The following is a 20,549-nucleotide window of genomic DNA, read 5'->3' as shown; positions in this document are numbered from 1 at the left end:
AAAACACCGTTTCATCCCATGTTTTCATTGTTGTTTATGCTTATAAGATAAAATTTAAATTTTGGTCTAAATTTAGAGTTGATTTTTATTTTTTCATTGTAGTTTAATTTTTAGCCTTGACTTTTAAATCGATAATGTATAAATATTTTATTTATAAATTATTTTTATTTGGAAATACAACATTTGCCGATCGCCACCTTTGTCTTATAAGATCATCACCAACCACCAAAGATATTCATTTTATTCTAGTAGCAATTACCGCTCCAACGGGTGGGTAGATTATCATGTTCGTCCGTGGACGTGTTTTGCTTTTGCAGTTGAGAAGGCAACATATACAGTTGTATACCACTGTGCACACAGTGTTAATGTAATTGTGCAGCGGTGACTAATAACAGTGTTTGGTTGCTCGCACCAGTCAAATATTACATCCCACGTACAACTTTAGTTTATTTGGTTAACTACACCGGCTCACAAGCCTAGTTGAATACGTGCAAATTTGACGTTCGGGCCAGGCTGAGAAGAAACACGAGAGGGGAGCTTCACTCCATGGCCAGGCTGAGTAGGTGCAGTGACGCTGCCCCCGCGTTGCATGTGCTCATACAAAACAAACACTCGTCACCGGCTCAAGCCCGTTGGAGCTAACAAACGATCGATTTGATGAAGTCACGATACAATTCGATCCGGCTTCTGAATGAACACGTTCTTCAGCCGTACAATCGCATCACCACGTCTACTCTGGTTATCAACCGTATCAAAACACGGTTGACCTCACCGAGAAGGCTAATCTCTACTTGCCGATCAAAGAACACAAAGAAGAACAATAAAGATTGCAACTGAATTACATATAAATGATTAAACTCACAAGTTGCGGGTATCACAAACCGAAGTATCAACGAAACTATTCTTGACATATTAATCTAAGCAAAATCAAAACCTTAACTATGGCGAAGGCTGTGTGCTGGGGATTTTAATGAAATTCTTGCAGCGTCCGAACAAATTGGGCAGCATGATAGACCGCGGTGGCAAATGGCGGGATTCCAAGAGATAGTGTCCAAGTGTGATCTGCTGGACATTGGTTACTCCGGACTGCCCTACACCTGGGATAACAGGCAATCTGGTGATCGAAATGTCAAGGCCCGGTTAGATCGTGCACTTGGAGATTCGAGGTTTATGAACTTACATGGAGATACAAAGGTAGATCATATACCAGCTACAGAATCAGATCATTGTGCTCTTTTGATCACTGTGGCGAAGGGTGGCCAATCGTCGTCCATAGGGAGGGGTAAGCGGAAGAGGTTGTTTAGATTTGAGAATATGTATGTGGCACAGGCACCCGGACTTGGCAGATTTTGTAAACAGGAGCTGGGATCCGGGTGTAGGGCGCTGCAATCTGTCATCAATAACTGCAACTTTAGGGCGACTTCAAGAATCGCTCAAGTTATGGGATAGGGAGATTTTTGGGTCTATCCGGAAGAAAATTACCGGCTTACAGGCTGAGTTGAAGATGAAAGAAAGGGGACTCTGTACACGGGGCCAACAACGAAAGAGGTACAACTTATGAAGCAATTGTCGGAGGAACTATCCCGGGAAGAAGAAATGGAGTGGCAACGGTCACGGGTGAGCTGGCTTAAATCTGGTGATAGAAACACTGCTTTCTTCCAGGCCAGAGCTAAAGCAAGGGCAAAATCAAACAGGATCACCTCGATCCATAATTCACTTGGAATGGTGGTTTCAGATCAGCGGGGGATCGAACAGTTGGCAGCTGGATTCTATCAAAAGTTGTTTTCTGCACAGGAGGATGTTAGCCCTACTATTGTTACACAATGGGTTCCTGTGAAGGTGTCCGATCAAATGAATGAGGCCTTAGATAATCCTTTCACTGCCCTAGAAGTTGAGAGGGCTTTGTTTCAGATGGCACCAGGGAAAGCACCGGGTGCTGACGGTTTTAACGCGGGTTTCTTCCAGAAGAATTGGGCTTTGGTGAAACACAATGTGATCGAGTCAGTGCTTGGTTTTTTGAATGGGGGATCCATGCCGGAGGAAGTGAATAAGACTGTCTTGGTGTTAATTCCCAAGGTGCCGAACCCAAAGGATTTTACCCAATACAGGCCAATATCTTTGTGCAGCGTTATTTACAAGATTTGTTCGAAAGTAATGGCTAACAGATTGAGGTTGATACTGGATGAAGTGATTTCCGAGGAGCAAAGTGGTTTTGTTCCAGGGAGGTTAATTACTGATAATGTCCTAATAGCTTATGAGTGTATCCACTACCTAAGGAGGAAGAAAGGGAAGGAGGGTGCATGTGCTGTGAAGATTGACATGACAAAAGCCTATGATCGGGTGGATTGGGGATTCCTCGATGCAATAATGTCGGCTCTAGGTTTTTCTGCTAAATGGAGGGAATTGGTGATGAAATGCGTCTCGTCTGTGTCTTTTTCGGTGAAAGTTAACGGGCAGCTTTCTCCTGTTTTCAAGCCAAGGGGACCCTATATCTCCGTATTTATTTGTGATCTGCGCGGAAGGTTTGTCATGTATGTTACGCTCTCCGGGGCCGCAATATATATCTAGGGGTGTTAGAGTGGCTCGTTTCTCGCCATGGATCTCGCATCTTTTGTTTGCAGACGACAGTACTATCTTCATGCCAGCTTCTAAAGAAAGTGCTGAGAGGGTTGCAAACATTCTTGGTAATTACCATAAGGGATCAGGCCAGTTGGTGAATAGACAGAAGTCGGCAATCTTTCTCTCTAGAAATTCAGATGACAATGTCAAGAGGGAGGTGCACCAGATTTTGAACATTGTGAATGAAGCTTTGGGGGAGCGGTATCTAGGCCTACCGACCTCTGTTGGCAGGGTTTCAGATGGGGTTTTCAATTATATTCCGGATCGAGTCCGTAGCTTTATAAATGGGTGGGGGCGTGGTCTAGCGAGCTGGGCAGGGAGAGAAGTCCTCATCAAGGCAAATGCACAAGCTGTCCCTACCTATCCTATGAGTTGCTTTAAAATACCAGCACCGATCAACAAGAGGTTGAGAACCTGTATATCGAACTACTGGTGGGGTAGCTCGGTGGACAACCATAAGATCCACAGGCAACGGTGGGAGCTGCTAACCAACTCAAAACATGCTGGTGGAATGGGTTTTCGGGATATGGCTTTATTTAATAAAGCAATGTTGGGGAAGCAAGGGTGGAGATTACCAACTCGGCCGGAGGGCTTATGTGCCAAGGTGTTGAAAGGAAAAGACTTCCCAGGAGGTGATTTCAATTGACAGCTTCTAGGAAGACGAATTGCTCAGAGACTTGGAGAGCAATTATGTTTGGGAAGGAGGTCTTGAAGTTGGGAATCATCAAACGAATAGGACCAGGTTCCTCGGTAAATATATGGACAGACAATTGGATACCGGGAAGAGCCTCGCTCAAGCCTTATGTCCGACTAGAAGAAGGAACTATTAGAGCAGTCGAAGATTTGTTTCAGCCGGGGACGAGGAACTGGGATGAACAGCTTGTTCGAGAGAAGTTCAGCCCTATAGATGCTATTGATATTCTGAAAATAATCCCTGGGACAAGGTTAGATGAAGATGTGTTGGCTTGGTCCAGGGAGAAGCATGGTTGCTATACGCGGTTAGATCGGCTTATCATCTATTGAAGGAACATAACCCACAAAGCAACCTGGCGGCTGGCTCATCGAATAATAGCAAATGGTGGAATTTAATTTGGAAGCTAATGGTGCCACCTAAAGTGAGAGTGTTTTGGTGGCGAGTCATGCATGGGTTCCTGCCAACAAAATCTGAGTTGAAGAGGAGACACGTTGAGAAAGATGATCTCTGCGAGGTGTGTGGGGATGAGGTGGAAGATTTCTTTCATATTGCGGTTACATGTTTGTGTGCCAAGGCCTTTTGGGAAGCAATTAAGAATATTACGGGGTATAAACTACCTCGTCTGAACCCCAAAACTTGGGTGACCGATATCCTCTCCATCGAGACAGGTGATCCGATGCATGCTGGCATCATTGTTTGCGGCTGTTGGGTTCTGTGGACTGGCAGGAACGCGAGACGACGTGGCAAAATAAGTTGGGAACCTGGAGCAGCGGCAACGTATGTAGCTCGTTTGGTCGAAGAGCTTGTTTGCTTGGAGGTCCCAAAAGTACCACCGACGAAGAAAATTCAGGAAAGATGGAAGAAACCTGAACAAGGATGGTGCAAAGTCAATACAGACGCGTCGTTTTCAGTAACTGAACATGCTGGCTCAACCGGGGCAATTCTGCGGGGTCATGACGGGGTTGTGCAGGGTTGTAAGGCTAAATGGTATTCGGAGCTGCAGGATGTGCTAACAGCAGAAGCAGTGGCGGCGCGGGACGGCTTGCGGCTGGATATAGCGCATGGTTGCTCAAGATTGGTTGTTGAGGTGGACAACCAGGTGCTTGTATCTTTGCTGTGCTCTGAAGATGGAAAAAGAAGTGCAATTGCGGGGCTTTGGAGTAGGGCTGAAAACGGAGCGAATACGGACGGATAATACATGTACCGTATTTGTTTTCATATTTTTAGGTGGATATGAAAACGGATACGAATATCTCGGATACGGAAACAAACACGAATTATCTCGAATACGAATAAGGATTGGACGTAGTCGAACACGAATACGAAAACAAATATTTCTCGAAACATACAAACCACTCAAACCGTTCGTAGAGACAAATAGCACATACATATAGCTAACTTAATAGAGATAGCTGTTATTTTTGGTCTCATCATAGATTAAACAAGTTACATTTAATTTCACGGGTAACAGATAAGTGACATAAGTCTACCATATAGCACACAATGAGTTTAACAAATACTGATAGTCCAATAGCACAAAAGCAATTTGTAGTAAATTGGTTGATGGGCCAGACCTAAAATTAAGTGGGCTGAACTGGTTTCAGGTGTTCGCGGATATCCGCTCATTACAATCTTCGGATATCCGTCGGAATATCCGTATCCGTCGGAAACTGCCGTACCGTATTCGTATTTGTATCCGAAGAAAATTATCTGTATTCGTATCCGTATCTGAATTATCCGGAAAATATTCGCTCCGAGCTGTCTCCGTATCCGTTTTTTCCGGAGCGGACGGAAACTATCCGCTCCGTTTTTAGCCTACTTTGGAGTGAAATCCGGGAGCTGGGTAAGCCATTCATATCGTTTCAGATTAAATGGATAGGTCGGCATGCTAATCAAGCAGCACATTGTTGTGCTAAGCTAGTTGATAAGAACAATCTTGTTTGGGTATGTAATTCTAAACTTTCTGTGTGTTTACAGGCGTGTGTAAACCAGGATTCCAACCTGTGTGTTTTAAATGAATAGAAGATTTTCTTCTTTGGTCTCAAAAAAAAAAAAACTATGGCAAAGGCTACTCATATATGGAGTTCAGGGTCATGCAAACACCCCAACCCCTTGACGCAATACTAATGAGCATCAACACGATACACGACCCAAAGGCCAAAAATTCAACGATGTAACACCAGAATAGATTATGGGCATCAACTTGTTCGGTCAATTCCTAATGACTCATAATGAATTTTGACATGGGACCAGAACCATTGGAAATGTTTATTTCTTAGTTTTTCATCCATATAAAGAATGTCTCAATCCAAGCTCATATGCGACCTAGTCATCCATTTTAGTGCAGACTAGTCCTGAACTCCGAATCGTACTCGAAGTCGATTTGGTTTGGGCCTTCATCTTGATTTGGACATCCTTGCTGGTCCTAAGTCTCTCTTTAAATGTCTCCTTGCCCTCTCTATTGTTTCTGATCATAATATAACCATTAGGTAGCAATTTATTTCCAAAATCGTAAAAAAAGAACTTAGAAACAAGCTCACCAGTGAAGGATTGTTGTGTATATCCGAAAGGAGTGATGCGCTCATCATTATAAATCTATAAAATTCATATTTTACACCAATATTTGATATCATGATAATATATATATATTACAACTTACATGTAGGTAGTATTTTAAATTTTTTTTATCACTGGTTACCTAGGTTGGAAACACCTATAACTGACTAAAAAAGTAATCATGAGAAACTTTAAATAAATTCAAAATACACATTACATAAGAGGGGAAAAAAAAGAGGAAATAGCACTAGAAAGAGTAAAATTAATTTTTAATAGTCTTGGGTTCAACTAAGAAAAAAAAAACTTAGGGCGATCCAATGAAATAGTTTGAGGGAGTAAACATGAAATTTTCTCAATTCCAAACTTTTCACCCAAAATTATATTTCTGTTAAAAATTAATAAAATATATATATATTTTTAAAAAAATCTAGAAACCCCCATCCGTGTTCGTCCGCTCCAGCCGCCACTCTTCTCCTACGTCCCCCTCCCTTCCCCGCCCGCCGGCGACCGCACCTACTCCCTGCCGCCTGCGTCCTGGACTCGTGCCTCTCCTCGCGTGCGTGCGTGCGTGCGACCACCGCCTGGGGGGAGTAGGCGCGCGCATGGCGGCGACCGCGGCGGCGTCGCTCCGCTATTTCCCTTCCTCCCTCAGGAGCCGTAGCCCCGCCGCCGGGGCTGCACCCGCACGCGGTGGCCTCGTCAGGCTCTCCTCGCGGCGGGCCCCCTTCGCGGCCGGCGTGGCGGCGCCGTCGCGGGAGGCGGAGTCGGCCGCCTCGCTGGGGGACCTCACCCGCGTCGACTTCCCTATCCTTCACCAGGTCGGTCGCTTCGCTTGTATATTCTGTTTCCTCCATCTATCTGATACATGCAAACTTAGTTCAACTCGATTCATTCCCCCCCTTTTTTTTTTCTCAATGGTGTTTTCAACTCAAAGTATGTCGCAGTTGCATATCAATGATGATCACTTGTGTTCAGGTGTCCTTCAGTGATAAAACTCAGCAATCCTTTTTACCATGTTGGGTTCTGGAAATCGAGTAGGGTTCATGATTGCAGCCATTAGCATTTTACACTATCTTAGGTCTGGTTTTCTGGATGTTGATTCAGAAATTACTTATGGAGTGCTTCTAACTGATCGCCAATGCGCCATTTCCTAGTTAAATTCATGCCTTGCCTGCTCTGAATGAAATGCCATCATAAGGGAAGAAATGATTGGTGGCTTGGTGCAAGTGTGCTGAAATGGTGGAATTTCACTTCATATATCTACTGCGTTGGAAACAAATGCATAGTTGGATTTATATTGTTGCCTGTAAACTTTCCTTATATACCAATACTTAGTCTTGTTTGATTAGACTAATTAACTGAACTCATTTGTGGAGAAATATGGGATGCTTAAACTCCCCTTATATACCAATACTTAGTCTGATGGTAATAATCACTATGGAAAAATCAACTTTGTTTTGTCATTCAGCTGACCTTTTTCATATGTTGGTCACTGCGCCAAGTTGCAACTTTTAGCGTTATCTGTATTTGATTTCCTGTTGATTTAATTACATGATATTACCTGGGCATGATGAGACACACTGTTGTTCTTTCCCTATATTGGAGCTTTACCTTGAATCGTTGTGGCTGTTGTATCTTCTGTGACCTTCATGGGTGCAATTATTAGTTTCTTGTTAAGATATGGGCATTATAGCATATTTCCATCTCTGGTACGCATATCACTGAAAGTGTGTGGGTTGACACCGGACTCATGTACTTTGTAAGCTGATTTAAACTTTTGTTAGTTCTGGTGTGATTGTCATTATGAATGTGTGGGTTTCTACCAGATTGGTGTAATTTTTAAGCTGATTTACATTTGTATTACTTCACTTCAATTCTTATTCATTCACTGAGGCATTTGAAAGCTCCATGTTTTAATGGCTGCTTTCAAAGTAGCTCATTGATATGATTGTTGTAGTCAATGTGGCTTGAGGAGTTGTGATGCTCTTTTTTTTTTTGTTGGCATATTGGATTATATCATTCTTGTAAAACAAACATTATCCTTAGAGTTGCTAGGTTGCAATTATTATATTCAAGGTATGAAATTTAAATTTTATCTTACAATTGAAACTTGCAGGAATTTGATGGTTCCAAATTAGTTTACTTCGACAATGGTGCAACTTCACAGAAACCTTCTTGTGTAATGAAAACTTTAGATGAGTATTACCGGTCTTACAATTCGAATGTTCATCGTGGAATTCATGTTCTCAGGTAGTTTTTACATTTATATACTGTGCCTTGTACTCCTTCCATTTCATATTATAAGTCACTTTGAATTTTCCTAAGTCAAACCTCTTCAAATTTAACTAAGTTTATAAAGAAAATGTATTAACATCCATAACACCAAATCGGTTTCATTAAATCCGCCATAATATGTATATTTATAGTATATTTATGTTGTGTTGGAAATGTTCCTATATTTGTCAAGTTTGAAGAGGTTTGACTTAGGACAACCCAAGGTTACTTATAATATAAAACGGAGGGAGAACGTTTTCGTGTTTGTGCTTATATTAACATATCTATAGACATCTTGTACCCCTACTGATATGCTTATTTCATTGGCATCAGTGCAAAGGCTACCGATGCATATGAGAGTGCAAGAACAAAAGTTGCAAATTTTGTCAATGCAACTGACAGTAGGGAGATTGTTTTCACTCGTAATGCTACTGAAGCTATCAATTTAGTAGCATATTCATGGGGCCTGTCCAACTTGAAACAAGGAGATGAGGTGAGTCCTATATTTTTGCCAGCTGATTAATATGTGTTGTGAGCTGATAGTTTTATATTAATGCATGTCATTGTACAAAACTGTGCTTCTATTAATGTTAAGTTTTTCTTTCAAGTGTTCATTTGAAATCATTTTTCCTTATTTTGTTTAATCTGGGCTCTGGAGTTACCAAAGTCTTCATCTAATTAAACACATCTGACCATTGTGGTTACCCCATCCAAATTTCACCAATCATCATTATTTGGTATATATTATCTGAAGTTTGTACTCTTTGTTTACCCTCCTGATAAGAACTTTGTCTCCTATTTTGTTGGCCAGATTGTTCTTACAGTTGCAGAGCATCATAGTGCTATTGTTCCATGGCAATTTGTTTCCCAGAAGACTGGTGCTACCTTAAAGTATGTTGGGCTAACTAAAGAAGAAGTTCCAGACATTGAACAGTTGAAAGGCCTTCTGTCAAATAAGACAAAGATTGTTGTTGTCCATCATGTCGCAAATGTGCTAGGTAAGGTGATGTTTTTTCTTTAAAGAAAATCTTGTTGAGGGTTTGGAACATTATGTTGATCCTTGACAACTGTAAGTGAGATGCCTTTTTTAACGAAAGAATCTTAGGGTTTGGTTGGTTTGGTTTGATAGTGTCATAGGTAGGGGCGGAGGGATCGAGGCCCATGGGCCCAACCCCCTGGTGGGTGAACAGTATGAGGTACTGTAGCAGCGCGGATAGGATAGGATTAAGAGATAAAGTTAGATTAGATCAAGTTAGTTACCTAGGGATTAAGTCTCACCATCTATATAAGGATGGGATTGTATCGTTATTCTAATCAAGCAATGAATTAGAGTTAGTCTTCCTCAATCTAAGTCCCTCTCTCGTCCCTAGCAGTCGTCGTCGCCTGGCTATCCTCCCGGCGGTGTTTACCCCCTATGAACCCTAGCCCATAACAACTTGGTATCAGAGCCATGGTTGTTGAAGACATAATCGAAGATCCTAGAGACATGTGCACCCGACTCCTCAAAAGGATGCAGGCTGACCTAGCGGTACTTGCAGCCTCAATGAGGATGAAGCATGCGCAAGGAAGAGAAGTGCAATCTGCAGACGGCGGTGGTGGGCATGGCAATGTCGTCGCTGGCCGCGGCACCATCCTCTCAGCCTTCCCCAATGGAGGCTATTGTGTTGTGCCATCATCCATCATCCATGCGCCCACAACATGTATTCAAGAGGCGTAATTTAGGCAGGTCGTCAGCGTGCAGAGCAAGCCATAGCGCGCGGCGTGGTGCGCGGCCGAGGGCAGCCGCACCTGCTTCCTCTAGGACGCCCTTCCATGAAGCAAGACAGCCGGGGGATCCTTGCTGGCAGGGGCCATTGTTGGGTAGCCCTCACCCATGCGGTTGGCTATGGTGCTGACGCCGCCGCTGCTGGGGTCATCGGAGGCAAAGGCGGCGATTTCGGCTGCCACAAAGAAGCGAGCTGGCACCAACACCCGATTTTTTTAGTTATAATTGTGTCACCAACCGAGATGTAAAAGGCTTAAGTTATGTTAGGTTTTATTTAGAGAGTGTATGAGTCAATCTAGTAGTACTGTAGCTCGAGGGCGAGCTGCTCGAAAGAAGGGATGTAGTGTCATAGGTAGGGGCTGAGGGATCGAGGCCCATGGGCCCAACCCCCTGGCGGGCGAACAGTATGTGGTACTGTAGCAACCGGTACTGTAGCAGCACAAATAGGATAGGATTAAAAGATAAAGTTAGATTAGATCAAGTTAGTTACCTAGGGATTAAGTCTCACCATCTATATAAGGATGGGATTGTATCGTCATTCTAATCAAGGAATGAATTAGAGTTAGTCTTTCCCAATCTAAGTCCCTCTCTCATCCCTAGCAGCTGTCGCCGCCCGGCTATCCTCCCGGTGGTGTTTACCCCCTATGAACCCTAGCCCATAATAGATAGTGGCATGGCCTGAAATTCCAAATTTTGGCTGGGTAGGGATGGAGTTGATTTGTTCAGTTTGATACCAATGTTGTGTCAATGTGAGATACATTTATGGATGATGCTGAAATTTTAGTAAGGTGATCTTTATATGAATTGTTTGGTTTGCTAGCTTACCAAAATTTTGGTATTGTAGCAGAACAAACAAGTCCTTAGAACTAACATATGATATGTTGTTATCTTAGGCAATGATTGAGGAAATAAATTGATATTTACACTTAACAAAAGAAAACTGAAAATGGGTAACAGTAGCTCTTAGTTCCTGTGAAAAGGTATTATAGTTCATGACAGTTTAAAACAACTGTTTATTGTAACGCCCCTAGGTATTCACATACCTAGAGAGCTATCATAATCTGATGGTACATTGGAAAACACTAGGGGTTGAACCTGAACCTTGGAGAGAACTAGCTGTAGAATACTCTACAAAAGAAAAATTATCCTTTACCACTTACCCAGAATATGGGAGCTGTCTTCATTCCACAATCATGCTTCCAACCTTGCAGCAGATGTGGTCTCCAAAAAAAAAAGTGCACCTTACATAATGGTGGTTCTTTCCACGTTTGAAGTTAATCAAAACTTGCCCTTGTGCTAAGCGAAAAAATGAGATTCTACAGGGTGTGGTGCTGAATAAGATTGGCCCTGACTGCTTGGACCTGAAGGACTTTTTAGCCTTACCAGCAACTAGAAAATGGTCCACTAGCAGGGAGGGGAGGAATCCCATGATTCCCATTCAAGAAATATAAGCAGAATCAACACCCACATCAGTCTTTCAAGCCCGAGTCAGGTGCTCCATCTCATCCAACACTATGCACTGCAAAATCTCGCTTTGCCCAACACCAGAGAAAGTTTTGATTTGCTTCAAGTGTGGTCAGAACCTCCATTCTGCAGATTGTGGTTTTTTAATTTTGTAGGGTGTGTGCAGCAAGGTTGGACACATAGTTGTGGTATGCAAACAAAAGCAGAACCCATATTCTGCCGTTAAGTCACGCAGGCCAAATTCTTCAGCAAGGTCTTCTGCAACTATTTTTCTCCGTGGTTCAAGTGCAGCCTGTGGTGCCATTTAGATGATGGTAACTCTACAAGGATACCAAGGACCTTTGCATTAGAGCCTTTATATATGATAAAAATTAGTTTCCTTATCATGTAACAAACTGAAATAACGTTCATGGTAATCTGACTTGGTCAATTTCTTACAGTATCATCAATTATGGTGCATGTTGAATTTTCGGGAATTTTTGCTGATTGGGTCTACTATTCAATTTTCATTCCATGTGATGTCTGCCTAGACAGCACATTTGGTGATATGGATCTTCACCCTTTCCAGGTTCAATGCTTCCTATTGAGGATATTGTAGCATGGTCAAACAAAGTTGGTGCTAAAGTTCTTGTTGATGCTTGCCAAAGTGTTCCTCATATGCCAGTCGATGTTCAAAGGCTTGGTGCAGATTTTCTTGTTGCATCCTCACATAAGGTTTTTATTATAAATTCTTTGTTACTAAATAAGTCTGTAACCATTTCAGAACTGCATAGTAATTGACTTTGACAAGTTACGGGCTAAACTTCTCAGATGTGTGGCCCTACAGGCGTTGGATTTTTGCATGGAAAAATTGACCTCTTGTCATCTATGGAGCCTTTCTTAGGTAAGATATTGTAAGACACTAGAAATTCGCTTATTCTATTATCAGAAGATAAGTTGGGTAGTTGACATTGATTGATGAAGCATGGCCATTACTAAGTCCTGGGCCTGTTTGACAGGAAGCTATTGCTTTTTTACTTATCCTTTAAATACCAATTTCCTTGCAGGTGGTGGTGAAATGATTGCAGATGTGTTCCAAGACAAATCAACATATGCTGAGCCTCCTTCTAGGTGAATCATATTATAACTGCTTTCTTAGATCATTCTAGATCTGTCATCAGCACAATCTACGCTATTACTCTAGATCTTTCATCAATTATATCATATCATTTGGAGGAAAGCTGATGAGGAAATACAATACCTAAAGTGATAAATGTAGTACTACATAATACAGCAAAATCATGTGATCGTCTTGAATTGTCATCAGTAATTAACTTTCCATCTTGAATAATTGTCATCAGTAATTAACTTGTCAAGTATCAACATTTCTTCCAAGTTTGTCTCTGATCCATATTATGTCAGTAAAATTGGAAAGAATCCCTTTTAGAATGTCATGGGACTGAAATATAATTGCTAGCAATTGTTTGTACCATTTTTTGTCATTTTTTCTATAGAGATTCTAATTATAGTACTGAAAAGATTTGAGGCTGGAACACCTGCAATTGGAGAAGCTATAGGATTGGGAGCAGCAATTGATTATTTATCACAAATTGGCATGCAGAAGATCCATGAGTATGAGGTCAGAATAAGTTGTCTTTGTTTTACCTCATATAATCATTTTCAAATATTGGTTTACTGTTCATCATATCGTGCTTATTCATCTCCTTAGAAAGGTTTGGGTTGTTTTAGCATTCTCACTAGTGCTATGTTTTTTTCCATCCAGAAAGAGCTGGCGACATATCTTTATGAGAGCCTTATTTCTGTTCCAAATGTTCGGATCTATGGTCCAGCTCCATGCCAAACTGATCACCGTGCCCCACTATGTTCTTTTAATGTTGAGAACGTTCATCCGACAGATATTGCAGAAATTCTTGATCTCCAGGTATGCTGTTTCTTCAATCACAAGTCTTAGATGCATGTTTTATTCATTTATTGGTAGAAGTATTAGTTTATTCAGCTATGTTTTGCCTAGTTTCTACTGCAGTCTGAGAACATATTTAGAAATTTTACATCATGTTATAAGCAGAAATTGATTTCCAGTATCCAAAGCATAAATATTTTCTTGTTAAAAAAACGTAATTGTTTCATCTGCTTTAAGGGTTATATTTTCAATTACCTTCACTGAACATTGCTAACAGCTTGTTGGATAAAATTATTTGTTATTGTGCCTTCTGCAATTTATGTTTCTAGCAATTGCAATGTAATATTGATAACTATTTTGTTTCAGCATGGCGTAGCAATTCGGTCAGGCCATCATTGTGCACAGATTTTGCATCGAACTCTTGGTATCAATGCAAGTGCTCGCGCTAGTCTTCACTTCTACAATACCAAAGAGGAGGTGGATGTATTTGTCCATGCGCTGAAAGATACAATTGATTTCCTTACTTCTGAGCACTAGAACCACTGTTTGATTTCCATCCCGCCCTTTATACTAGTTTTGGCTTGTCTGTCTAACCGAGCGGTCATACACATGTATTAAACTCGCTACTTTTCTTTCCTTTGGCCTTTCTTGTAAATCAAGTCTTTTTTTTATCTTCTATTTTTCCCCATCCCTGAATTTTTGCAGAAGCTGAATTGGTACAACAGAGATTACTTGCATGTTTATCCTTGAATGCAGCAAGCTCTTACGAATGCTCATGAGTCATGACTCATGTCCTGAAGGTTTATTTTGTGAACTATGTGTACCGGCATGTACTCTTGGTTTAAAACAATTATATGTACATCCTCTTGATTGCAGGTTATAATAAACGCTTGGAATACTTGATGCTTTCACTGTTTCCTGCTTGAATTAACTTACCGGTAAATTATGAATGATCCCGCATTCATATCGCTGGATGGAAAATTTTTTTATTTTTTAAACCTTTTTAATAAATAATTTTATTACTAAACCTTTGGGAAAATTTTTTTTACCGTATAAACCTTTTGGCCACGCCACTAATATTGACATGGGAAAACAGCTTGACACGTCATTTTAGACTGTCACATCATATCATGCTGACCAGGCTGCGTGGCAAGATGACAACAGTAACGTGATCAAAAAGTTTAGTTTTGGAAAAATTTTGTCCATTGGTTTTATAATAAAATTACTTACTAAAAAGTTTTATTTAATAAAAAAACTTCCGATGGATGCAGTATTCCGATGTCAAAGATCTGGCCGGCTGTGCACATGGTTGGATTTGGATCCGTTCATATAAAGTGGATGCACGGTACGTAGTTTGTAGGCCCAATATATGAAGTTGGAGGCTAACAACATGACATGGAATTTATGCAGTAGTATTAGGCCACCTCGAATGTAGTGCTAAACAGATGTGCTTAAATATGTTTTTAAGTATAGTGCTGAGCTAACAATGCTTTTAAGCACCTTCCAAGCACTTAGTATTGGAGGCGCCCATGGTACTTTCGCCGATAATCCCTTTTCTTTTTTATATCTTTTCTATTATTTTGTACTTTGTAGTTTAAGACGAATATTAATTATTTTTTGAAAACTCAATTATGTCATTACGTTCCACAAACATCATAGTATTCATGGGATTTTTATTTTAAGAAGTTCCATAAATCAAAATTTGAGTTTGGCAAGTGAAAGTTCCTCCCCAAAATGCAAATACAATGTGCCACATCATTTGATAGTTTTAGTTGTTGAATACACTATAGACGAAAAGAGGGTGAATTAATCTTAACTATAAGATCATATGGTTAAAAAAAATCATTTTGTGATTTACCCCTTAAGTAAAAACTATTTTATTAAAAATCATTATCCTTTAGTAAATATTTAAAGGGAGCTTCAAAACATTTGAAATATATATTTACACAATATGTATACTTATGTGAGCATGACTTACTCTACGGTGTGTGCGCATATAATTTTATGATTTGCTCCTTTAGTAAAAAAAACCATTTTGCAAATAAATCTTATCATTTAGTAAAGTTTTATAGAGAGCTTGAAAACATTCAAAATATATATTTACACAGTGGTATGTTTATATAAAAATGAGTTCATATAGCATACTACGACAACAATGTGATCTTCGGGCGTTTTATGATAACGGAAATGCAGCGGTTATACAACCTTAGAGAGAAGATCAAACCCTAAACCTTAGAGAGAAGATCTAGCAATATGTTGTTAATATGTTTGAGAAAAAATACTAAAATAATATGCATATTCCTTTGACAGGGTCATGGTCGCATGATTTTTTTTAAAGATAGTTTCGTAACATAACATTTTTCAATAGTCTTAATGTTTTCTACGTGGATTTAAAAAAACAAAATTAATTCCTTAAAAACAACAAAATATATGTGTGTAGACTAAACTGTGCACACTAATGAAAAATATGGGAAAAACGAGAGGTTCATACAACCACGAATACAAGTTCGAGACAGTTGTGATAAGTGAAAAAGAACAGGTTCATGCGGCCACGAAGACAGTTCGAGTCTTCGGGACAACAACTATACTTGTGTATAGCTTGTGATAAATTTTAAGTCATTTATTGTTAGCAGCACAATAACACATGCTCCTTCCGTCCTTTATGTTTGACGCAATTGATTTTTTATACATATTTAACCATTCATCTTATTCATTTTTTTAAAAAATATGTAAAGCTATATATACATAAAAGTATACATGACAATAAATAAAATGAAATAAAAATAAAAATAATTATATATATATTTTAAATAAGACGAATGGTCAAACGTGCATAAAAAAAGTCAACATTTAAGAACGGAGGTAGTACATCACAAGCAACAAAAAGCTTACGAGAGAGACTTTCCCTCCTATGTACCATATACCATGTTCTACGTTTTAGACATATATTGTCACGCCCAGAAATTCCTCACACGAATTTCTGAACTTAATTGTGTATTAAATCCCTGTCCAGGACCAGCCAGGGTACACAAAAAGACAATGTTGATTACATAACCATCGTTCTTAGAAACAACTGAAAATTACACTTATTCTAGCGGAAATGCAGCGGAAAAAAAAACAAAGGGGTAGACTAGCTCCAGCGGGTACGGCTCCAGTCCACAGGCAACACTTCGACGGCGGAACAGCTCACTCCTGAGAGGCACCTCCATCGGACTCTGCTTCTAGCTCTGGGTTGGGAAAGTTAAGCAAGGCTGAGTACAAACCACCATACTCAACAAGTAACACGGACAAGGGGGAAACAAATGATGCATAGGGATTAACAAGGACAGGCTAGGGTTAGTTGCGACAAAGCAGCAGTTTAAATAAATAACAGAGACTGAAAGAATAAAGGTAATTTAAATACAGTAAAGCATAAATAGGTAAACAGATGTAAAATACCACGACACTGTCCAACGTTACACCACGTTGCAACAGGCCCAACCACTACTCAACGTTACACCACGTTGCAGTAGTCCCAAGTGATAACAGATTTTACTCCAGTTATTAGGGTTCACTAATCACAGTGAAGCTGGGAGTTCGCCCGTAACCGTGGGCACGGCTATTCGAATAGTTTATACTCTGATCAGAGGTGTACTACTGTACCCACAAGACACGACTCCACTACACTTGAACGTGCGCCGACATGCCACCACGGCATACCGGAAAGGAGACTGTGATAGGACCCGTTACACAACCCTCCCTATTTAATCGTACTACACTTCAGGTTTCACCCCCTCCTTTACACCAAGTCGGGCAGTCCCCTCTTGTGCCTCGGTAGATCCGGAAGCAGGAGAAGCTTTCGTTACACCACGATTGCCCGTCCATACTCCATCACGCCTACCCTTGCCTGGGTACGTCAAATAGTTCGAAGTCATGCTCCAAATCCCACCTTACCCATTTCGGCATGTGGTTAGCACTTAACGACTTCCAGGGTTTCCCGTAAACCGGTCCTTAATCGCCATGGGTGCTGTCACGCCCAGAAATTCCTCACACGAATTTCTGAACTTAATTGTGTATTAAATCCCTGTCCAGGACCAGCCAGGGTACACAAAAAGACAATGTTGATTACATAACCATCGTTCTTAGAAACAACTGAAAATTACACTTATTCTAGCGGAAATACAGCGGAAAGAAAAACAAAGGGGTAGACTAGCTCCAGCGGGTACGGCTCCAGTCCACAGGCAACACTTCGACGGCGGAACAGCTCACTCCTGAGAGGCACCTCCATCGGACTCTGCTTCTAGCTCTGGGTTGGGAAAGTTAAGCAAGGCTGAGTACAAACCACCGTACTCAACAAGTAACACGGACAAGGGGAAAACAAATGATGCATAGGGATTAACAAGGACAGGCTCGGGTTAGTTGCGATAAAGCAGCAATTTAAATAAATAACAGAGCTTAAAGAATAAAGGTAATTAAATACAGTGAAGCATAAATAGGTAAACAGTTGTAAAATACCACAACACTGTCCAACGTTACACCACGTTGCGACAGGCCCAACCACTACTCAACGTTACACCACGTTGCAGTAGTCCCAAGTGATACCAGATTTTACTCAAGTTATTAGGGTTCACTAATCACAGTGAAGCTGGGAGTTCGCCCGTAACCGTGGGCACGGCTATTCGAATAGTTTATACTCTGATCAGAGGTGTACTACTGTACCCACAAGACACGACTCCACTACACTTGAACGTGCGCCGACATACCACCACGGCATACCGGAAAGCAGACCGGGATAGGACCCGTTACACAACCCTCCCTATTTAATCGTACCACACTTCAGGTTTCACCCCCTCCTTTACACCAAGTCGGGCAGTCCCCTCTTGTGCCTTGGTAGATCCGGAAGCAGGAGAAGCTTTCGTTACACCACGATTGCCCGTCTATACTCCATCACGCCTACCCTTGCCTGGGTACGTCAAATAGTTCGAAGTCATGCTCCAAATCCCACCTTACCCATTTCGGCATGTGGTTAGCACTTATTTACTTCCAGGGTTTCCCGTGAACCGGTCCTTAATCGCCATGGGTGCGACTCTCAAAACCATGCACCCACAGCCCACCATTATCAATATTTTAGTTGACATTAACCCGAACCGGGTAGTGAATCATTATCTCGGCTATCCAGAATTAAGCATAATTATATGTGATCCCATGAGCTATTTGTTCTAAGCATGGCTAAGCATTAACCTAGGCCTGACTCTAATCAAGTTACCCCTGGTCCAGCAATGAACAAAGTTGGATAAACAACGGCATAATAATAAGGTTTACCCGAAAATAGCATAAAGTAAGTACTTTAATTAAAACAATGCATATTTGAAATAATAAAGCGGGGAATTTGCAATAATGGGTTCCATATGTTCAAGGATGAGTGTCACTTGCCTTGCTCTGGCCCTTGGGGGACTTCGGCGACGATCTCGAAGTAAACCGGCTCTTCGGCGGGGTCCGAATCTAAGCGACAAAGCACAAAAATAAATAAAACAGGCACAAACTCTACTGAAACAGCAAAAGAAACTATTTTTAATGGATTCTTGATATTTTTATGAATTTAATGAAATTTGAATGGACCTAAACGGAGACTAGATGAATTACTTATGAATTTTAGAAGTTTTCTGGGTTTTTTAACTAAACAGAAAAGTCCTAAATCAATTATTGCGCAATTAATGGGGCTGCTGACGTCAGCGAGGAGAGAGGGTACTGACGGCTGACAGGTGGGGACCACCTGTCGGTGAGAGAGAGAGGGAAACAGAGACTGACACGCGGGACCCACGGGAGGAGAGAGGAGGCGGGCACGAGGAGCGACTGACGGGTGGGACCCACTCGTCAGCGAGAGGGAACAGAGAGCTGGGGACCGAACGCGCGGCTCGGCGGACGGCGGCGACCGGCGGGAGCGGCGGGCGACGCGGCGGCGGCGGCGCACGGCGACGGCGCGACGGCGACGACCGGCGAGCGGCGACGGCGCGACGGCGACGACGACCGGGGCGGCGACGCACGGGCGCAACCCGGCAGAACAGCGGTGACGGCGACTGGCGAGCGGCGGCAGCGCGGCACACGTGGGCGCAAGAGACGGCGGCCAGACGTCGGCGACGCGGAGGCGACGACGACCACGGTGACCGACGGGAGCGGCGGGCTTCGGCCTCGTCCGGCGACGGCACGCGACTCGGCGGCGGTCGGCCGGAAAGGGGGAGAAAGAGGGGAGGTGGGTGCGGAGGCTCACCGGCGGCGGCGAGGGTGCGGACGGGTCGGCGAGACCGAGGCGAAGGTGGCGACGCGGGCGGGTGCGGGAGATCGGTGGTGGTGGTGGAGATCGATCGGCGGCAGCGACGGGCGAGACGCGGCGGCGGCCGGGCGACGAGGGAACGCGCGGCGCCGAGGAGGCTCCCTGGTGACGGCGAGGGCGGCAATAAGTCGGCGACAGAGGGACGGAGGTGGTGACGCAACAGAGCGGCGACGACCGGCGACGGGCGACGAGATTGCGCGGTGGCGGCGAACGGCGGCAGCGCGGCGGCGACTCGAGCGACGATGGAAAGCGAGCGACGGCGCGGCGGCGGAGGGGATTTATAGGGTGGCGGCGACCGGCTAGGGCGGGCGGAGGTTGGAGACCGAGTCGGCGACGACGCGGTCTCGGCGGCGGCGGATGCGGCGGCGGCGGTTGCGGCGGCGGCGCGGAGTTCGGCTCGGACGCGGCGCGGGCGAGCGGCGAAGCAGTCACTGACAGGTGGGCCCCACCTGTCAGTGGCGCGGGAGAGAGGAGGGAGGCGGCGCGGACTCGCGGCGCGGGCGACGCGGCGAGCTGGGCCGAAGCCGCGGCCCAGGCGGGGGCGCGCGCGGCGGGCGGAAGGAGGCCGGCTCGGCTGGGCCGGCCGAGCGGGAAGACGGGCCGGCTCGGCTGGGCCGGCCCGGGAAGGAAAAGAAAAAGAAAAAGAAAAAGGAAAAAGAGAGGGAGGAAAATTGGACTTCGGCCCAATTTGAGAAGGAAGGGAAAAAGAAAGGAAAAAGGAGAGAAAAAGGAAAACCCCACTTTTGCCGAGTTTTAAATTAATTTGTTTGGCCGAATTTTATACTTCTGCAATTTGAATTTAAATCCTGTTAGTCGATTTGCGAGCCACGATTTAATTGAGTTAATTCCTTTTAGAGGGATTTTTCCTGAGTCAATTAAGCCAATTGTTATTTACGGATTTTTTTTTTACGATTTAGGCTTAGGACGAAACTCCGGGTGTGACAAACCTACCCCCCCTTAAACGGAA

General features: G+C 42.9%; 1 protein-coding gene across 1 annotated transcript; it reads left to right on the top strand.

The window, feature by feature from the left end:
• The first annotated feature begins 6,318 nt into the window (after positions 1-6,318).
• On the top strand, positions 6,319-14,170 carry LOC121056029 (cysteine desulfurase 1, chloroplastic). The gene is made up of 10 exons (XM_040529728.1): positions 6,319-6,687; positions 7,986-8,119; positions 8,477-8,636; positions 8,955-9,141; positions 11,941-12,086; positions 12,183-12,255; positions 12,419-12,482; positions 12,891-12,990; positions 13,135-13,293; positions 13,639-14,170. The coding sequence occupies exons 1-10, from the start codon at positions 6,472-6,474 to the stop codon at positions 13,807-13,809; spliced, it is 1,410 nt and encodes a 469-aa protein (XP_040385662.1). The 5' UTR covers positions 6,319-6,471; the 3' UTR covers positions 13,810-14,170.
• The last annotated feature ends 6,379 nt before the right edge of the window (positions 14,171-20,549 follow it).

Source organism: Oryza brachyantha, chromosome 12 (assembly GCF_000231095.2).
Source record: "Oryza brachyantha chromosome 12, ObraRS2, whole genome shotgun sequence".
In the NCBI taxonomy this organism is placed as follows: Eukaryota; Viridiplantae; Streptophyta; class Magnoliopsida; order Poales; family Poaceae; genus Oryza; species Oryza brachyantha.
The sequence above is the reverse complement of the archived record's forward strand: the minus strand, read 5'-3'. Positions and strand labels throughout refer to the sequence as shown.